At 41.1% G+C, this 19,487-nt stretch overlaps 1 protein-coding gene across 1 annotated transcript; it reads right to left on the bottom strand.

Moving 5' to 3' along the window:
- Positions 1-787: 787 nt before the first annotated feature.
- Positions 788-17,867, bottom strand: ano10b (anoctamin 10b). The gene is made up of 16 exons (XM_031734206.2): positions 17,726-17,867; positions 17,551-17,613; positions 13,907-14,169; positions 11,919-12,092; positions 10,872-11,009; positions 10,280-10,396; positions 9,992-10,108; positions 6,495-6,833; positions 6,220-6,402; positions 6,015-6,070; positions 5,853-5,927; positions 4,968-5,132; positions 4,588-4,779; positions 4,375-4,512; positions 4,179-4,295; positions 788-4,088 (listed from the first exon to the last, which is right to left on the bottom strand). The coding sequence occupies exons 3-16, from the start codon at positions 14,160-14,162 to the stop codon at positions 4,065-4,067; spliced, it is 2,091 nt and encodes a 696-aa protein (XP_031590066.1). The 5' UTR covers positions 14,163-14,169; positions 17,551-17,613; positions 17,726-17,867; the 3' UTR covers positions 788-4,064.
- Positions 17,868-19,487: the final 1,620 nt, after the last annotated feature.

The raw sequence follows: 19,487 nt of genomic DNA, 5'->3' as shown, positions 1-19,487 counted from the left end.
AAACACAGGCCTACATCTTGATTTTTTATATTAAATTTTTTAAGTATATTAAAATATATTAATATGTTAATATTCTGTCAGAGATGAAACGTTGGTACATTTTCATTTATGGCTATTTTTAGACAGGCAAGCACTGCTTGCCTTGCATGTCCTGATGGACGCCACTGTTCAAGCTACTTCTACAACTAGTTATCCACTGAGGCTTCAATACATACAATATGCAATAATACTTTTAAATACAGGATTTTTCTCTGTTTTTCAATTCCTCAGGTGTTGAATTCAGAGACATAAGTCAAACTTCAATTTTCCAATTAAGGGTCAGGGGAAGAGACAGGCAACCAAACCCCATGCATGTTTTTGGACTATCAAGAGAACCCAGGTTACCCAGAAAGTACTCACACAGACACGAGGAGACTCCACACAGAAGGACCTCTTACTGGATTCAAACCCAGGACTGCTGTGAGGGAGCAGTGCTAACCGGTGTACCACCCAGGAAACTCAAGTATTATAATTACACGTTATAAGCAACTGAGTTACTAAAATAATAAAATACAAGATTTATTATGCAGCTCATAATGTTGTCAGCATTATATTAGTGTCATTACTGCAAACATGTGGACATGTAGCTTTACATAGCTGTTTCACAGTGAAAATGCACCGTGCAAAGAATACTGTGCTTTTTCTTGCAAGAGTATGATTGTATCTATCAAATATTTCCATTATTTTGTTTAGTTCTAAACAATCCAGAAAAAGGAACAAGGAAAAAAACTGCACAAATGAGCCCAGATTGTTGTCCGTTAGTCTTCTGGTGATCAATATAATCAAATACAAGAACTTCACAACAAGTTATTTCTTCTGTCAGTTTATTGAGACAGACAGCAAATGCTGTGGTCAGAGCTGAAACCCCGATCCTTGTCTAAAAGTTTCTTTTCATTAACTTGTGACCACTTCACACACACACAAACACACACAGGTACGATTAGTGTCAGGATTGCACATGTGCACCTGCAGCCTCTTGAGGAAGTCTCACCATTTATCAGCACCTTTGCTGAATCAGTCCTTCAGCAGGCACCAGGCTTTTGAAAAGCTGCATGTAGGTAAAATGAAAATGTGTGTGGTGCCCCCTGGTGGCAGAAAAGACTACTAACGCCTAAAAATAATACAATAACTTATCTAAGAACAAGACACCACTGTTCAGCATGTGCGGAGGGGATGGTGGGCTTCCCCCAGTGGCTTCACATTCTGCACATTTCTCATAATATCTCAGATCAACCTGCACTAAACAGTGCAATAACACTCGTATAGTGATACAGACTACAAGGTTTCAACAAGCAAGTAAAAAACCCACACATACAAAAATAACGCATTTCTAAAAGCAAAGCACATAGCGATCCTTTGGTTGCTCCTAACTGCTTTCAGTGCAAACATTGGCACACAGTTTACTCTATTTAGCTCATGCTAAATGTCAGGAAGTGCATGTGGTGTAAAACTGTGAGATCAGCTGTGAAGATAGCTGCTGTGGTAACCCCTTATGACAAGAAAACAGTTGAAAGTAGCTATTATAGTTGTCATGTTGACAGTATCTTCAAGGGAGTATCCAAAGTATTTCCTATTGTTTGGTCCTTTGCATAAAAGTACATTTAGCAAAATATTGGATGACAAACTCATTACTGCAGCTTATTCATAAAAAACTGGGTAAAGTACACCACTGTTTTTTGCTTTTTCGTTTCCAATACTCACTAAACTCACCTGTCATCACTCCTAAAAATACAAGCTGTAAGTTCAAGCTGGAGGTTTTAAAAGCTGCAATAATCAATTTTTGGTGTCAGCACAAAAAATGTTTCCCATCCAGCAAGCACACAGTGGCATTAGCATCTATTTAGAATTGTGCCTTGAGAGGACTGTAAACATGGATGAGCATTTAAATCATGCATGTAGACATGCATGTATGCAAAGTATTGATTCAAGCAGCTTTAAAGGCTAACTTTTCATGGACAGTTGTTGGTTTTTGATATTTACGCCATTGAAGATACCGTCACAAACTATGAATCCCGAACTGCACCTTACCACCAGGTGGCAGCAGTGAGAAGAAAAAGACCCCAGAGAGAAAACCATGGAAAATATTTTTAAGTGTACTGCCCATCTTTAGAATTGCTAGTGGCCTTTCTCAAATATTGATTATACATGCTGTATACATTATCCTTTAAAAAACCCGCTTTACTGTAGTCTATTTGTAAAATACAACAATTTAAAAAGAATTTAAAACCTTTAAAAAATAATTAAAAGTGTAAACAGACTATGATGTTATATGTCCATGGGTATGCTGGAGTTAAAGTGGGATTTAGCAGATGTGGGAACCCTAAGATCAAGTGCAGCATAGGGAAAAAGAACGACTTAATTAGAAATAAGTTGTATAATATTCTGCCTTGTGAGTCCCAGTAGATTTTTTTGTCCTGTGCTGCTATTCTGATATTCCCTGCTCATTGTGGTTTTATCCATCTGAATTCAACAAGTTAGATGTTACATAAGCTATACGGCTGATTTCCAACCCCGACACATTATAAAGCTAAGAGGTAAAGTTCAACATCATCATCTTAAATATCAACTGATATCTGCTACCCTTGATGTAAACTAATAACAGTAACCTAGATGTAACCAGCCCAACATCACTGCACACTTTTATACTGCACATTACATAAACCCAACCAGTTTACCCTGCACTAAGCCGCCTGCAACTTTTGAATTACAAAATTATTATACTTCAATTTGTTTTGCAACATGTTTCACAAAAACATAATGCAGCAAAACATCATGTAAAAAAAACCCTAAAAATCTCTCAAATGAATGAAGACATTACATGTACGACTTCAATTTCCACTCTATAAAATGTCACTTGCTGAGCAGTGGTTACATTTGAAAACAATCTCGCCTTCCTCTCCTTTCCTCTCTTTCTTACATCTTTCTCAATCTCTCAGTGTCGCACATTAAAAAACAAAATTCCCCCCGTGAGAAATAGAGCAGCTGTAAATTTAGCTCACAGACTGATTTTGTGACAAAGTGCACAGAAACAGTTTGTGTGTTTGCTTTAAAATTACCTGCCACTTACAAATCATTACTTTTAATGTAATCTAAGTACTGTGACCACAACTTTGCATCTGGACCATGAACGCACCATGAATGGTATGAGAAAGAGAAAGGGATGTGTGTAACCAGGTTTTGGGATCTGTCTCCATCCCATTACTAAAAGCAGCACTAGGCTGCAGCACATTAAAAATTAACTTATTTCAGTAGTAACCTGCCTATTAGATTTCATTACTCATTAACTGAAGGTGCTAGAATGCCACTCTGGATCGATCCAGCCCACTTAAACCCCTGTGTATATGTATCACGATGAAGAGATATCAAATAAAGTGAAATTTAGGCTTTGCTGCGCTCAATTGTAATACCACTTTGAACCACAAGATGGTGCAGTGAGTTAGTGTGTCATCCAATTATTCAAGCTAGAGTTAGCTCAACATTCACACAGTTTGTGTTACTATCTTACTTGCCCACTTATTTTGGTAACTAGAAAAGAACAGGCCATGCTTTAAAAAAATAAAAACATTAGATTAATTAGGAGTCAAATTTTAAGATAGCAACGGTAAAGAAGCTGGTCGGGCTGGACAACTACTCTGAAATTTTCTTATAAATCGCTGCCACCTTGTGGCGAAAGTTTTAATTACATTTTATAGAGGGTTTCTGCAAAAAATACCTTTGGCCTTCACCTGCAGTGTAACAGTTACATTGTCTATGCTGTCTGATAAACTATTTAGCTGCTGTTTCAATTGCACTTGGAGTGTACGGATATTATGAAGCTGCATTTCAAAGTGTCCACATCGCAGAAGCATTGGCTTAATCAGTGAGAAAAGAGCTGCAGAAACACTTTGGGATCACACAGGGGCACAGCAGTAAGCATCGTGGACCCACTGGAGATCCACTACTTTTCTCCTGCTGGGTTCCACACAACGCTAAAGATGGTGGCCTCCAATGACATCAAGCACCATCTCATCAACCTTGAAACACAGCTAGGACACTTCAGGCTGCAGCTTCTGAGGGGGGAAAAACAACGAAATTATGTCATACGGATGAAGGAGTGCACCAAAATGCTAGACAATGAAGTCGGTGGAGATGGCGTTAACCTGTTCTTTCAGGGCCTGCATGGATGTGTACTCCATTTGCTCTCTCTTCTTCCTGATCCAGTCGGGTTCATCGGGAATCAGGGCTGCCATAATAAACTTGATTAAGATCAGCACGTGCTGCAAACACACACGAAGGTAAACATGTCAGGGGTATACACAGAAATGTATTTGATTAGCTGTCTAGTTCTCTTCTTACCTCCCCCAAAACAGCCAACAGCAGGACGTTCGTGCTGGTCAGGCCGCCCTCCCGACACAGCTCTTGCAACCGTGGTGACAGCAGCAGTAACCAGCAATTAGAAATAACGGAGACAAAACTCAGGACCTCGAAAGCAACCTGGGACACGAGACAACAACGTGAACTGTTTGCTCATAAACGGGCCAAGCGTGACAAAGGTTCTGACCTGCTGACCTGCCACACGCCCATGTTAGCCACAGGAGGGGAGAAGGGCTTGCGGAAGAGGTTGCAGATCTTATAGGCGTCCGATCGGATCTCCGTTATGTTGTTGATGAGCAGCAGCACAGCCGTCAGAGGATACACGCAGGAGAAAAGACTCAAATACCCAAACTGCACCAAGAGCTCTATATATTCTGCAAACAGGCCCTGGGACACCACAGGAAGCTATCACTCTCACTGTATTATGATCAAACTGTGTTTTATAATTTTATGTTATGTATTTATTGGCTTTATTCACTGATACTGGCCTGAAAAATTTTTAGTTGCTATTGGCCAGATTATATTTTAAATATTTCACCCTATCAGTGCATGCCTAATGTTTTCTATATCCTCACAGGAAAAACAGGCAGGGTTCTCTGGTTCCGGAATTTGTCCTCCTGAGGGTCATCTTCACTCTCTGTCCTGTGGGGGGCGCTGATGAATCTGTCCACCAGGAAAGGTATAACCACTTCTGTCACCTGGTTAACCAGCTGACTCACGATCAACAAAGACGCCAGGCGCTAAAGAAAGTAAAACAAGGAATATAATTCTGCCATCCTTTACTTCTTCCACTTTTCTACTGATTATCTAAAGGAGTTCCCCAGAGCTTCATATTAGGACCACTGCCCTTCTTTCTATATAGAATCATTTTTTTTTTGCAGTTATAGCTTGCTTATCTCTTTCAGTTTATTTACACAGTCTGCTTTCATGTCATTTTTAAAACAGTTATCATCTAAACTTTGACAGATAAAAGCTGCTCGAGGGAATAAAACTGATCATATAAATATTTAGCTGTCTTTATTGATCGGAATTTATTATTTAACACTTCCACCGAAAACCATGCGTCCAAGATGAAACTTAAATTGTCTTTTTAAGAAAAAAATCAGATTTTTCTCTCCAGATGCGGAAACATTTGATTTCTGCAACTGTTTCTTTTTTAATCTTCTCTTTATGAATGCATCACTATTCTCTGTTAAATTGGTCTGTTTAGCAGACACTGAAATAGCTGTACAAAATATATAATGTTCAACAGAAAGATTTTATTACAAAACAGGTGGGCGGAGCTAGAAACTAACACAAATGAGGCAATCAGCACAGGTGATGATCATGATCTGGCAGGTTGTCCTGTGTTATTGCACCTTTTTTTTAAAAGGAAACTGTCATGAAGGTTCACAAATCTTATGGAAGGACAATTTTAAATCTTTTGGCTTCTACCATAAAATGCACAAGACGTAGGTTACCTTACGAAGCAGGGGCACATCCTGCTTGAAGAAGGCAATGTGGAAGAGCACGGCAAAATTGTTGAAGAAGGTGAACTGAAGGAAGAAAGGAGAACCTGTCAAAGAGGACACCCTGCACTTTATAAGATAATGGCTCAAAAGGAGAGGAAAGCAGGAACTAACCACCAAAATCTTGGCTGTCAGATGGTTCTCGAAGGCTGACTCCTCTCTGTGGTTCTCTAGAGGGACGCAGTAAAAGCATTTCATTAAATGTGCAGGATTTCTATCCTAAAAATTGCCAACACACATACGGTTCAAATGAGAAATATTTCCACTGCATTAACAAACTCATGGGTCTGGATTCTCCCTGCGGTTCAGTCTCACTCACCATATTCAGTCAGACTCTGCGCTACGTTCCTGTAAACATTTCCTAGCATGTTTGTGTAAACGATGTGAAGCACTGAGGGTATGTAGAGCAAAGCCTGAGACAGCAGGGAGTCCCAGTCTTTGTGTAGCTGTTTCACCTGGGCCTCCCCCCAGTAGAAACACATCATACCGAGTACCACCAGCCCTGCAGGAGGAGGCGGGACAGGTATTTCATGTTTTACTGCTAAATCTTTGCAGAATCAGAGAAAATAGAGCAGAAAATGTTTCTGCACCTACCTAGAAACAGCCCCACTACTGGGACGGACACCAGCACCATACGCAGGTCTCTCTTCCATTCAGGGAAAAGAGGCTCCATGCGACCTGTAACGGGGTTTACCCCGAGGTCACCATGGAAATTGGGCCGGGGCTCTGCAAAACGCTCTGCGAGGTTCATGGTCCCCCAGCGGTACGACAACGAGGAGCTCCGACGTTTCCACAGCTCCATGAACACCGTGGACCAGATCATGCTGAACATCGCCTGAAGCATGTGGCCGCTGATCATCGGTCCTGAGTCATCGTCATTAATTATGACCTTTGATCCCGAGACCGAATCCACCATTTCCTTCTGAGCCTCACCTGTGACGGCAGGAAGAGTTTTGTGTCCTGTTAGTGAAATCCATACAACGCGGGCATCTCATGTTTAATAACTGGATTTAATCACAGTCTGGAATCACTGGTCTTTGTGGGAGAAGATAGGACTTTAATGAAAAGGTGGGAAAAAGCCAACAACAGTCCTGCTTCAGACTGTTTCCAATTCATATAAGTTCACTTCTTCTTACAGAAAACATTTACTTTGAGCATTAGTTGTATTTTACAATTAATTTAAGTCAATTCAAGTCACTCCAGTGACAGTGGGAAGGAAAAACCCCTTTTAACAGGAAGTAACCTCGGGCAGAATCAGGCTCAGGGGGATGAGGGTAGGAACAAAAGACAATTCTGTGTAGGTGTTGTCTTCTTTGAAGCACAGCACAGTATTTTATACTGTATATGGTAAAATAGCATATTTCTTACCTGAAAACTACAATTTATAAATACAACTACTAAAAATCACCATAAAACTTCCACAGCTGGTTTCTGAAATAATTCCTAAAAAGGTAAACTCTCATCTTGACATGTTTCTATGAAATATTAATACAAACTTCCAACAAAAGAAAAAAATGTAGTAAAAAGGGTCTGCCACTGTGCTTTGTGTTTAATTACTGGCCGTGGGAACTGCATACGTAACTGTTTTGTCTGTGTTAGGTTCTCATGGTAGTCTAAGGAGCTTGAAACGGAAGCAACTGGACTTCTTGAACTTTCATGAAGACGTTTCACAGCTCATCTAAGAGGCTTCTTCAGTACTAAAACCAAATGGTAACACGACAGGGTGAAGCACGGTTTCACAGCGACTTCACCCGAAACCGCTGCTGTTAATGACTCATGCCTTTTTCACACCTTCGCTCCAGTGACAAGTCACATGATTAATAGGTCAACAAACCTCTTAAGGGACAACGCCCACCTGGGCATTGATTCTCCACCATTTGATTTTAGAACTGAAGAAACCTCTTTTATAGTAGATAAAGTCCTTTATTTTGGACAGTTTCTCTCTATTACTCAAAAAGAAGAAATGTATATCATATATTATAAGTGGCCCATTATATAAAGTTATAGTTAGAGGTTTATGAGCACGTATGTTCTGCTAATCTGGAGATTTTAATCTTTCCTTTGAACTGCTCTTTTTCAATACAGCTCAAATCTTTAATGACTTTAAAAAACAAGAATTGGATACACAAGTTTGAATTTATTTTTTTCTCATACATACAGGCTCATATATACATTCAAACACTGCAATCACAGCATTGTATGAAAGATGTACCCTTAGGCCCCCTCCTCGATTCAGAGATGGTCTTTCCCTTTTCACGTAAATGGCCTCCTTGACTCCGCGCTCAAAGAGAAACATGGCAGAAACATGGGTGTGCCATGGGTTCCCCAGTTTCACCCATCGTGGCCAATTTGTACATGGAAGAAGTGGAAAAGAGGGCTTTGTTATCCTACCCTGGAACACCACCAAGTCATGAGTATGGTTCAGATATGTGGATGACACCTGGGTGAAAATCAAATCTCAGGACGTACCACATTTCACGGATCACATTAACTCGGTGGACCGACACATCAAATTCACCAGGGAGGATATGAAAAGCTGATGTGTACCGTAAACCTACGCATACGGATCAGTATTTAAGGTTTGACTCTCATCATCCACTGGAGCATACATTGGGTGTCATCAGGACGCTTCAACACAGAGCGAACACCATCCCCACTGACACAGCGGGCAGGGAGGCAGAAGGACAGCACATCAAGAAGCCCCTGAGTAAATGTGGTTATCCCAGCTGGACTTTTGTCAAAGCTGGGAAGGCGCCAAAAGAAAGCTCCAGCCGATCGAGGAGAGAAGGACAACTGCTGCCCAAGCGAAAACCTGTAGTGATCCCATATGTGTCAGGAGTATCGGAGCAGTTGAGACGCATTTTTTCTAAACACCGGGTCTCTGTGGCTTTTAAACCCCAAAATACGCTGCGCCAAAAATTGGTCCACCCCAAGTATCGGGTCCCCCGACACAAACAGAGTAACATAGTGTACGCTGTTAAGTGCCAGGAGGATTGCCAGGATTTATACGTCGGGGAAACCAAACAACCTCTGGCTAAGACGATGGCACAACACAGAAGAGCTACCTCGTCAGGCCAGGACTCTGCAGTTTATTTACACCTACAGGTCAGTGGACACTCTTTCAAGGATGAGGATGTACACATCCTGGACAGGGAGGAACGCTGGTTTGAGCGCGGAGTCAAGGAGGCCATTTACGTGAAAAGGGAAAGACCATCTCTGAATCGAGGAGGGGGCCTAAGGGTACATCTGTCACCATCTTACAATGCTGTGATTGCAGCCATTCCCCAACTCTCTGTGAATGGTACTCATGGCCATTGATCAGTGGGCTTTGATCAGTGATTGTTGATCAATGGTCATGAGAGTTTGCATAATTATGATGAAGGAACTGACCTCCCAGCCCATTGTTCCTTCAGTGGGCTGGTTTCAGTCATTATGCAAATATACTGTTTATAAGATTGGGAAAACCTGCAGTCAGCTGAGACTGAAGAAGTCACTTGGATGAGTGACAAAACGTTTCTCCCACAAAACGCTACGTCCAGATGAACAGAATCAACTTTTGGAGAAAGAATTGGGATGACCTCCAAATTCTTCAAAATCAACAGCTATATGGTCGAACTTGGACACAATTGGGTGTTCCAACAGGACAACCACCCCAAGCACACATCGGAATGGATAAAAAACAAACAAATAAATAAAATTAAATTATAAAATTAATTTGAAAATTAGAAAATATTTTAAAATAAAAAGAAAAATAATAATAATTAAATAATTAAAATTAAAACCAATTTTAAATGAACTCTACCAAGATAAGTGGTCAAACATCCAGCCCAAATTATGGTAGAAGCTTCTTGATGGCTACCACAAGTGTGTGGTTGAAGACCAACTTGCTAACCAAATATTATTGAAGGTGCGTGTATATATTTGAGTCTGTATGTACATATATAATATTATATATTATAAATGACCCGTAGTTATATATTTAAATTGGCCTGTACTGAAATATTAACTTAAATCATGCTTACAGTAATATGTACATATCCTGTCTCAGTAGAATATAAGCATGTTATATGTGGATAAATCCACACACCTACCTGAGAAGTATGAGATGGTCAGGCCCAGTATTGCAGGTGTGAGCAGAGACCAGGTGTAGAAATCAAGGAAGCTGAAGTAAAACGCCACAGCGCTTCCAAAATAGTCATTGACTGAATCTAAATAAGTTAGACAGAGATATCTGGTGTGAGCACATCCACGCAGCCATCGATTATGAATCATAGTACCTTCCAGGAGTGACAAATGCATGTAATGTAAGATTTTTACGGCTATTTGAATGAACAAAACTGCATGCAAGTGTAAAAGCAGTGTGTTGTATTTCCACCCACCAAGTGGCTGAGCCAGCTGATTCCCCGAGTACCAGGCTTCACCGAGGTCCTTCAGTTTTTTTCGGTTGTGGAGGGGAAACGTGTCCACGACAACACCGGCTGAGGATAGCTTCTGCCCTGCAACAGCACTCAGTGTCATCATATCGAATCTCTTCAACCCAGGGTGACTTGAAAACTTAATAATAATCATAATCCCTAAACTGTACGTATACAGTACATATAAGCACATCTGAGGGAAGCAGTTCAGATCAGCAAGACACTTTGCCATTCATATGCCAGTCCCACAAACCAAAGAAGAATAACTGCACATAAAGCCGCAGCTAAAAGTAGTTCCCAAGCAAAAATGATGTTCATTACAAACTAAAGTAATTATTAGACCAGCCACAAATTAAGTCACGATAACCCTGAAAATCCATAAACCTTTGTAGGGTTGCAGCTGTATTAACCCACAGCTGGAAGGGGATCCTAGCAAACGCACCACGCGATGATAAACGATTTAAAGAAATGACTGAACACACAAGTGGATCCTGTTTCTTCACACTGAAAACATGGCATCTGAAAACGCACAAACACACAGCGAGTCCGCACTCACAGATGTTGTCTCTTTTTTGCAGCATGCGGCTCTCAGGCAGGCCGGGTATCCTCAGGTCCTTCTGCGCCCGCAGTCCATCCAGCTCATACTTCACTATGTACTGTCGCTCCGCCAGCGTCAGAAACGCCTCCATGTTATCTGTCACACACATGAACAGAGATGCATTAAACAGGCACACACAGAGATTAATCTTTTTTTTCCTTGACCCCAAGAAACGTTTAAAGGTCAAATACTGAAGATTTTAATGGAATCCCACATTTATTTTGCACAGTGAGTGCACAGTTTAACAAAATTTTAAAGGTGTTATATAAGATCAATCTAAGCAGGTACAGCAGATTTGTGCAAAAGGTCACGCTCAGAGTGTAACATCAGATACTGAGGGTTAAGCCCTCGCTGTCCTGCTAAAACATCCAAAAAATGCATTAGCTGGCCTTTTCACAATAACCCAGTGTTTTCTAATGGTTCAGCTGGTTCAAGTAGACTGGTGAATGTTTTTCATTATTATCCTTTGCATCAGCATTCTCAAAAATCAGTCCGAATCGCTTCAACGTTTGCTCGTGATGCTTTTCCTGACTTTCTGTCATGTGTTACAGCTTTGTCAAACTGAGGAACTGAAACTGCTTGCTGCTTGATGAAGTGAAAGCGCTACATCAAGACGCAACAGCAGACAAATGAGGATTATTTTGAGCTGTGGATCATACAAAGCTACTGTAGTGGAATCCACGAAGAAAAATAAGGAGCTCAAAGTGAGCACAGTAGTAAGAAGCTCACTGAACTGTTCGAATGCTCTTTGAACCCACACAAGTAATGAAAGAACACAGGACTGGTCTTTGTACTGTGAACACCTGCCAGAGTGTTTGTGCAAGTCATTTTATGATCAGGATGCTACTGTTAGAGAGGAAATTCATGCAAAATAAATAATCGTGCATATTCCTAAATCATTCTGGGATACAGTGCTCTAATAAGTCTCCCTAAGCTCTACGGGGTATTTCCTAATGTCTTGTTTAACCATGTAAAGTGTGCTCTCTCAAAGCTCCTCCACTGCACCTGAATCTTTAAAGTTGTCTCTGTCATTGTAGGAGAAGGCCTCCATGTCCCCGCTGCGGTAAGTCTTACAAAGACCCAATTCTTCAGCGGCTCGAAGTAACGTGCAGCGGGGGGCCGAGACCACGATGATATCACCGCTGGCGTCCTCACCCGGGTGGGCCAGTAATGCAGCGCCTGTTTACGGTGAAGCGATGGTTAAACAGGGACAAAGAACTGAAAAACTTTAAACATCCTTCAACCCAGGAACGAGAGAAATCAGTCTAAAACGTGCAGTGCTGCGAAGAAGCATCTCCTCCCCGTCCTTAGTTTTTTGCATATTTGTCACATTTACATGTTTCAGATCACTAAGATAACCTGAGTCAATAAAAAATGCACTTTTTAAATGATGATTTTATTCATTGATAGAAAAAAATCTAAAAAATCTCTTTAAAAAAAAGTCAATCACGAATCATCTGTGATTAACCACATTTCTTGGAAAGCCGAGTACACTTTCGTTAGCCACGCCCAGGCCTGCCAGACCTGTTGAATCAAGAAATAATTTAAATAGAACCTGTCTGACAAAGTGAAGGAGCTAAAAGATCTAAAAAAGCAACGCATCATGCCACGATCTAAATAAACAGTTGAGAAACGAAGGCACTGGTAAGGGTTACAGAGTCAATTCTAAGGCTTTGGGACTCCAGTGAACTTGGAGGAAGGAAGGAAACTTGGAGCAGTGTAAACCTTTCCAAGAGTGACCAGCCTACCAGAATCACTCCAAGAGCACATCAACGACTCACAAAAGAAGCCAGAACAACATTTAAAGAAATGCAGGCCTCACTTGCCTCAGTTAAGGTCAGAGTTCATGATTCAACAATAAGAAAGACACTGGGCAAAAATGGCATCGATGGCAGTGTTGACCATGAAGAAGCCAAAAGCTCATCTCACATTTGCTTAAAAAAACTTCTTGATTATTCCCAACACTTTTGAGGAAATATTCTGTGGACTGATGAGACAAAAGCAAACTTTTTTTAGGCTTTTTGAAGACTGGGACAAAAATTCCTTCAGCAATCTGAAAGATTTATCGCAAATGCTGAGTTGAAGTTCTCGCTGCCAAGGGTGGCACAACCAGTTACTGGGTTTAGAGGGCAGTTCTTTTATACACATGGCCGCTTTTAACGTTTAATAAATTAATTTAGAAATTGCACTTTGTACTTACTCAGGCCGTCCTTGTCTAATAATAAAATTGGTTTGATGATCTGAAACATGTAAGTGTGACAAATATGCAACAAAATAAGAAATCAGGAAGGGGGCAATCACTTTTTCACAGCACTGCAAAAAATTTCAGGTTAGATTAAATTAATCATTACATCTATTTGTAAATATTGGTCAGGATCATTGGAGCATGCTCACTTGTAACCCTGCACGTCACATGTGTCTCTGTTTTTCTAGCTGCACCATAAAGCACGAATGTTCATCCTTTCATTCAGATACATAGCTGCCTGCTACAATTTCAGTAAGGTGTTATGTGGGGCTGAACTTTTCTAGTTTGCATAGCATTGCTTTAACACAAAACACTGCAAAGCGTCGTGGACAGAGCAGTTTTCATCCACACGAGTCCTCCAAACATCTTCAGTTGCCATAACAACGATAATGAAGTGAAAGAAAATCAATATTATTATCTTAAAGAGTAGTTTCTTTGTGTCTGTGTGTTTATCTGATATGACATATGGGTTATGGCTGGCATATGCTTTCTGTGCAGCCATGTCAGACATTTTCATAGGAGTCATTTAACTGCATTTATCTGACATGTAGCTTGGAAATGCAAATTCAATCAAATGTTTAAAGAGTAGCAATGTTTCCTGGAAATGATTCTCCTATTATGTTCATTCCCGGCACAAGAGAAATCCTCATAAATGTTTGATCCGCATGCTTTTTCTTTGAAAGCGAGTTTCCAATCGATGCAGAAACCGAAGTGAGCTCTGTGCTGTTGCTGATATCTGAGTCCTCACCTCCATCTTTCTGAGGAGCTCCAATCATCTTGATGAGCCAGCGCTTCGTCTCGGGGCCGACTTTCCCGCCAAGCTTCACCACAACCAGCGGCTCCACCCGCTCTGAGAAGCAGCAGGGGCAGCTAACTTTGGTCCAGCCGGGTCCAGCAGGCAGTTTGCTCAGCAACGTTCCTCCTTTTTCATCTTTAGCCTCCAGCTGTCTGGCTGAGTCACCGCAGCCCCCAGCTCCACCTTCATCAGCGCCTGCCTTACTCATGATGAGACTGGACACAAATGATAATAAAACGGTATGTTAACTGGTGCTGTTACTGTTACCCTCCGTGCTAACACCACCACCTTATTCCCCTTATTTATTCACACTAGCATCGTGGCTCAAGGGTCAGTAGTGACAACTGTGACAGACTGTTCACAGTCCCCAGAGGTAAAGAAGACTGATCATGGTGATCACAGCAAAATTAACAGTACCCAGAGGATAAATGCCTAATGACTTTATAACAAAAACAGCCAGCAGGTTAAAGTTTCAGCATGTGCATCCTGTAAAGATCACAAGGCTGTGGTTAGCTACAGACAGCTCACAGATAATGATCCTCAACTTTTCATTTAAGGTCAAAAAGTTATTTTTCAGATGTGATTGGTGACTAAACACACACACAACTAATGACATTTGTATCAACCTCAGCTATACTTGTGTTAGCTGTGTGTTAACACTGCCACTGTCACTGTGAGCAGACTAGCCTTACTGACCACTCAAAGCACTTTAGAGACTGCACAAGTCACATTTAACCACACATACATACAGAACTTTATTTACCTCACATTCATGGGCACTTTAGAATTATAATTAACCCCATACATATAACTGGACAATGGGAGAAAGCCAGAATACATGATGGAAACTCACACAGGGAGAACATGCAAACTCCACACATCTTTAGACCCAATTCCCACAAAACTGCTCATAGAAGTCCTTCCATTAATTAATGCTTCAATCTTAAATATGATCAACCTATCTCTAATAATCGGCTATGTACCACAGGCCTTCAAGGTGGCTGTAGTTAAACCTTTACTTAAAAAGCCATCTCTAGACCCAGCAGTCTTAGCTAATTATAGGCCAATCTCCAACCTTCCTTTCATATCAAACATCCTTGAAAGAGTAGTTGTCAAACAGCTAACAGATCATCTGCAGAGGAATGGCTTATTTGAAGAGTTTCAGTCAGGTTTCAGAGCTCATCACAGCACAGAAACAGCTTTAGTGAAGGTTACAAATGATCTTCTTATGGCCTCTGACAGTGGACTCATCTCTGTGCTTGTCCTGCTAGACCTCAGCGCTGCGTTCGATACTGTTGACCATAATATCCTATTAGAGCGATTAGAGCACGCTGTAGGTATTACAGGTACTGTACTGCAGTGGTTTGTATCATATCTATCTAATAGACTCCAATTCGTTCATGTTAATGGAGAGTCCTCTTCACACGCTGAGGTTAATTATGGAGCTCCACAGAAATATCCTGTCTAAGAGTGATGCTGAAAAACTAGTTCATGCATTTATTACTTCCAGGCTGGACTACTGTAATTCATTATTATCATGAAGTCCCAAAAACTCCATGAAAAGCCTTCAGTTAATCCAAAATGCTGCAGCAAGAGTCCTGACAGGGACTAGAAAGAGAGAGCATATTTCTCCTGTTTTGGCTTCCCTTCATTGGCTCCCTGTTAAATCCAGAATTGAATTCAAAATCCTGCTCCTCACATACAAGGTCTTAAATAATCAGGCCCCATCTTATCTTAATGACCTTGTAGTACCATATCACCCTATTAGAGCACTTCGCTCTCGCACTGCAGGCCTACTTGTTGTCCCTAGAGTATTTAAAAGTAGAATGGGAGGCAGAGCCTTTAGTTTTCAGGCCCCTCTTCTGTGGAACCAGCTTCCAGTTTGGATTCAGGAGACAGACACTATCTCTACTTTCAAGATTAGGCTTCAAACTTTCCTCTTTGCTAAAGCATATAGTTAGGGCTGGACCAGGTGACCCTGAATCCTCCCTTAGTTGTGGTGCAATAGACGTAGGCTGCCGGGGATTCCCATGATGCATTGAGTTTTCCTTTTCAGTCACCTTTTTCACTCACTGTGTGTTAATAGACCTCTCTGCATCGAATTACACTTGTTATTAATCTCTGGCTCTCTTCTATGCTGTCTTCCTCCTCTCACCCCAACCGGTCGCAGCAGATGACCCCGCCCCTCCCTGATCCTGGTTCTGCTGGAGGTTTCTTCCTGTTAAAAGGGAGTTTTTCCTTCCCACTGTCCCCAAAGTGCTTGCTCATAGGGGGTCATTTGATTGTTGGGTTTTTCTCTGTATGTATTATTGTAGGATCTACCTTAGAGTATAAAGCGCCTTGAGGCGACTGTTGTTGTGATTTGGTGCTATTTAAATAAAATAAAATTTAATCTAATTTAATTGAATAAAGGCACAAGCTAGGGTTGAAACCAGGAATATTCCTGCTGTGACTAGTCTAACCACTGCACCGCCTCCCAGAGATGCTAGCATGGCTTGAGACTTTTATTTGTCTGAAAAGAGTTGCAAAATAACCTTAACCTCTAAAGTAAAGCCGCATAGTTTTGAGAAATGTCTATGGCGACAGTGGGAGGGAAAAACACCCTTTTAACAGGAACAAGGGGAGGAAGACAGCACAAAAAGCATACTGTGGAAGAGAACCAGAGACGAATAATAACTAATGATCAAATGCAGAGTGTGTGTATACCCATATAACACCTGAAAAAAAAGGTGAGTGAAGAAGAAACACTCAGTGCATCATGGGAAACTCCCAGCAGCCCCAGCAGCCTAGGCTTATTGCAGCATAACTAAGGAAGGATTCAGGGTCACCTGATCCAGCCCTACAGTAACAAATGCTTCAGGAAATCATTCCTACCATTCTCTATAAAACTGAATCATAACTCCTGTTTCTGTGACAGGTGAACACACGTGTGAGACATGATATTGCACACAAATATTATCCTGCTGCTGTAGCACAATATTTCCCTCCTGTGATCAATAAAGTATCTAACTAAAAATATACTTCAAAACTAATATAAATAAAGTTAAATGCAGCGTTTTTTATAATGCAGGGCAAGATGAAGGCGTGTTATTTATCATATGAAAAGTGTGAGCATGACTCCACTGAGACTTTTTACAATGCATTATTTACACGATGAGTACAGTAATATAACAGCTTATTTATTACTAACGTATGTTTATGCATCAGCTATTACATTATGGCAACTACCAGTATAGTAATGGAGGTTTTAGATTTGCATGTGAGGCTCACCACGTCATTTTGCAGAAATCTGCATGCTTTAGCTGTAATTTCAGTTACTTGCTGAACACTTAAAATACGAACTTCCTACAAATGCTGCATTTTCTTGGGTGGAAGCTGTGGTTATTTCAGCTCTAACAACACTTAAAGAAAAATAGCTTCCTCTGTTTTCACTGAATCTGCACTTGAAGACACAATGACCAAGAGATACGCTTAGTGAGGACGTAACTGAAAGCGGTAGAGCACTTCCTGTGACTGAGTTATGTTTGTGCAGGCGCGGAAAGTGACAGAGAAGCATTCAGCGATGAAACAGAGGATGAGTCAGGAAAATACAGCACCTGGCAGGGCGGGGATGATGAGGTTCTGGTCTCCAGTCCTACAGCAGTAGCCCCTCCAAACTCCTGTTTCAGCACACACACAAACACACACACACACACAACAGTGGACATGAAGGCAACAACTGATGAGCTGTTGTGAAAAAGAGCAGCACACTCTCAGCCTGCACACACTTACCCAGCCTCAGCTTCAGGTTCCTTCCAGCTTCCTGTCTATTAATTTTTAGGTGTGTATGTCTGAATCTATTGCAGGAATGCGGAGAAACTTCCCAGAGGCCACAGGGTGTGGAGAGTTGTTTGGTTTCTATTCAGGCTCCTCCCTCCTGTCTGCTCACTGTTACACTGCTGCAGCCGCACCCCAGGGTCCTACTGCACCTCTGACGCTGTGTTAAAAACACACAAACCTACAGATGTTCAGACGGTTTGGGGGTTGAAGCTAACCTATAGCGCCGCTGGCTTGAAATATTCCAAAGAATAAAGTCTGGAAAAAGTAATGTGGGAGTAAATCTGTGAAAACACAGCAACAGGATTTTATGCAACAGAAACACAACACACACAGTAGTGTACACAGTGTACACAGTAGGCTGCTGACACAAGATATTGTTGTTGTCCTCCTACAACACCAGAACCATAACACTGAAGACACAGAGCATGCGTGGGTAAAGTTTTAATGCAAATTTGGAGCCAATCAGATTCTCCCAACCTGGACCAGTCAATTCAATTCAGTATAGCGCCAAATCACAACAGCGGTCACCTTCAGGTGCTTTATATTGTAAGGTAAAGACCCTGCAATGATACAGAGAACCCCAACAATCACTTTGCATTGGGGAAAGTGGTAAGAAAAAACACTCCCTTTTAACAGGAAGAAACCTCCCAGAACCAGGCTCAGGGAGGGCGAGCCACCTGCTGCCACTTGTGGACGGGGGGAGACAGGTAACTGTATTCTGTGAAATATTCTGATTGCAGCGGTGGACTGAGGCTACCTGCATTTTTATAATGGTATTCGTGTAAAACAGGGGAGAGATTATCAGCAGATTAATCGGTAACCAATGGCTACAGTGTTGCAAAGATTAGTTAAAATGATCCTCACTGATCAAACAAACAATAAAGAGCTGCTTACGCACAACAGTGCTACTCGAATTAGATTGTTATTAGGTTATAACATAATTATGGGTTATATTGGTGTGAATGTCCCAGTGACAGATGGGCAACCTGTTTAGGGTGTACATGTACCTGAGAGCCTCAGTGCACAGGACAGCAGCATGAACTGTGAGCTGCTGTCGAGTATCGTTTTTTTTTTTTTTTTTTTTTTTTTTTTTTTTATATAACACCTTTTTTAAAAAAAGTAAATAAATTAGTGCAGAAGAATAAAAATAAACTTTTGTCAATAATGAAATGAAGGGTCTGAAAATACCCTGATGCAGCACACCCTGGTTCTTGTGTTCAAATTAATCCACACATGCAGCGAGTTATTTTATTCGGTACACAATGACAGTATTCGATTGGACCGCCTTTTTCTTCCAAGTCTTCCTGGCATATAAGGATTAAGGCATGATGATCACACGGTCGCTGCAGATTTGTTGGTTGCAAACCCCTAATGTGAACCTCCTGTTCCACCATATCTCTAAGGTGCTCTGTTTGATTGACATGCGTTGACTGTCGAGGCCATTTGAGTGCTTATCATGTTGAGGAAAGTAGTTAATGATTAAATAATTAATGATTAAACTAGATGATTAGTGCTGACTGAACATTACTTAAAGGCCCCAAAGTGTACCAATGAAACATTACTACACCACCACCCTAAAACTTCGATTAAGGATCTGGTTTTTCATGTCGTTTACGCCAAATTCTGTCCTCATCAGACAGAGCAAGATTTTTTCAGCCTTTTGGTGTACAGCTTTGGTGAGCCTCTGAATTATAACCACAGTTTCCTGTTCACA

Source organism: Oreochromis aureus, linkage group 7 (assembly GCF_013358895.1).
Source record: "Oreochromis aureus strain Israel breed Guangdong linkage group 7, ZZ_aureus, whole genome shotgun sequence".
In the NCBI taxonomy this organism is placed as follows: domain Eukaryota; kingdom Metazoa; phylum Chordata; class Actinopteri; order Cichliformes; family Cichlidae; genus Oreochromis; species Oreochromis aureus.
This window is presented reverse-complemented; position numbering and strand designations above follow the sequence as displayed.

Bases quoted from the DNA above. Each gene is read 5' to 3' on its own strand.
- ano10b (XM_031734206.2), bottom strand. From the start codon at position 14,162: ATGAGTAAGGCAGGCGCTGATGAAGGTGGAGCTGGGGGCTGCGGTGAC. The intron at 12,093-13,906 runs GTGAGGACTCAG...CACCGTAAACAG, and splicing joins AGCTCCTCAGAAAGATGGAG to GCGCTGCATTACTGGCCCAC. The intron at 4,089-4,178 runs GTTAACGCCATC...TTCCCCCCTCAG, and splicing joins TGCAGGCCCTGAAAGAACAG to AAGCTGCAGCCTGAAGTGTC.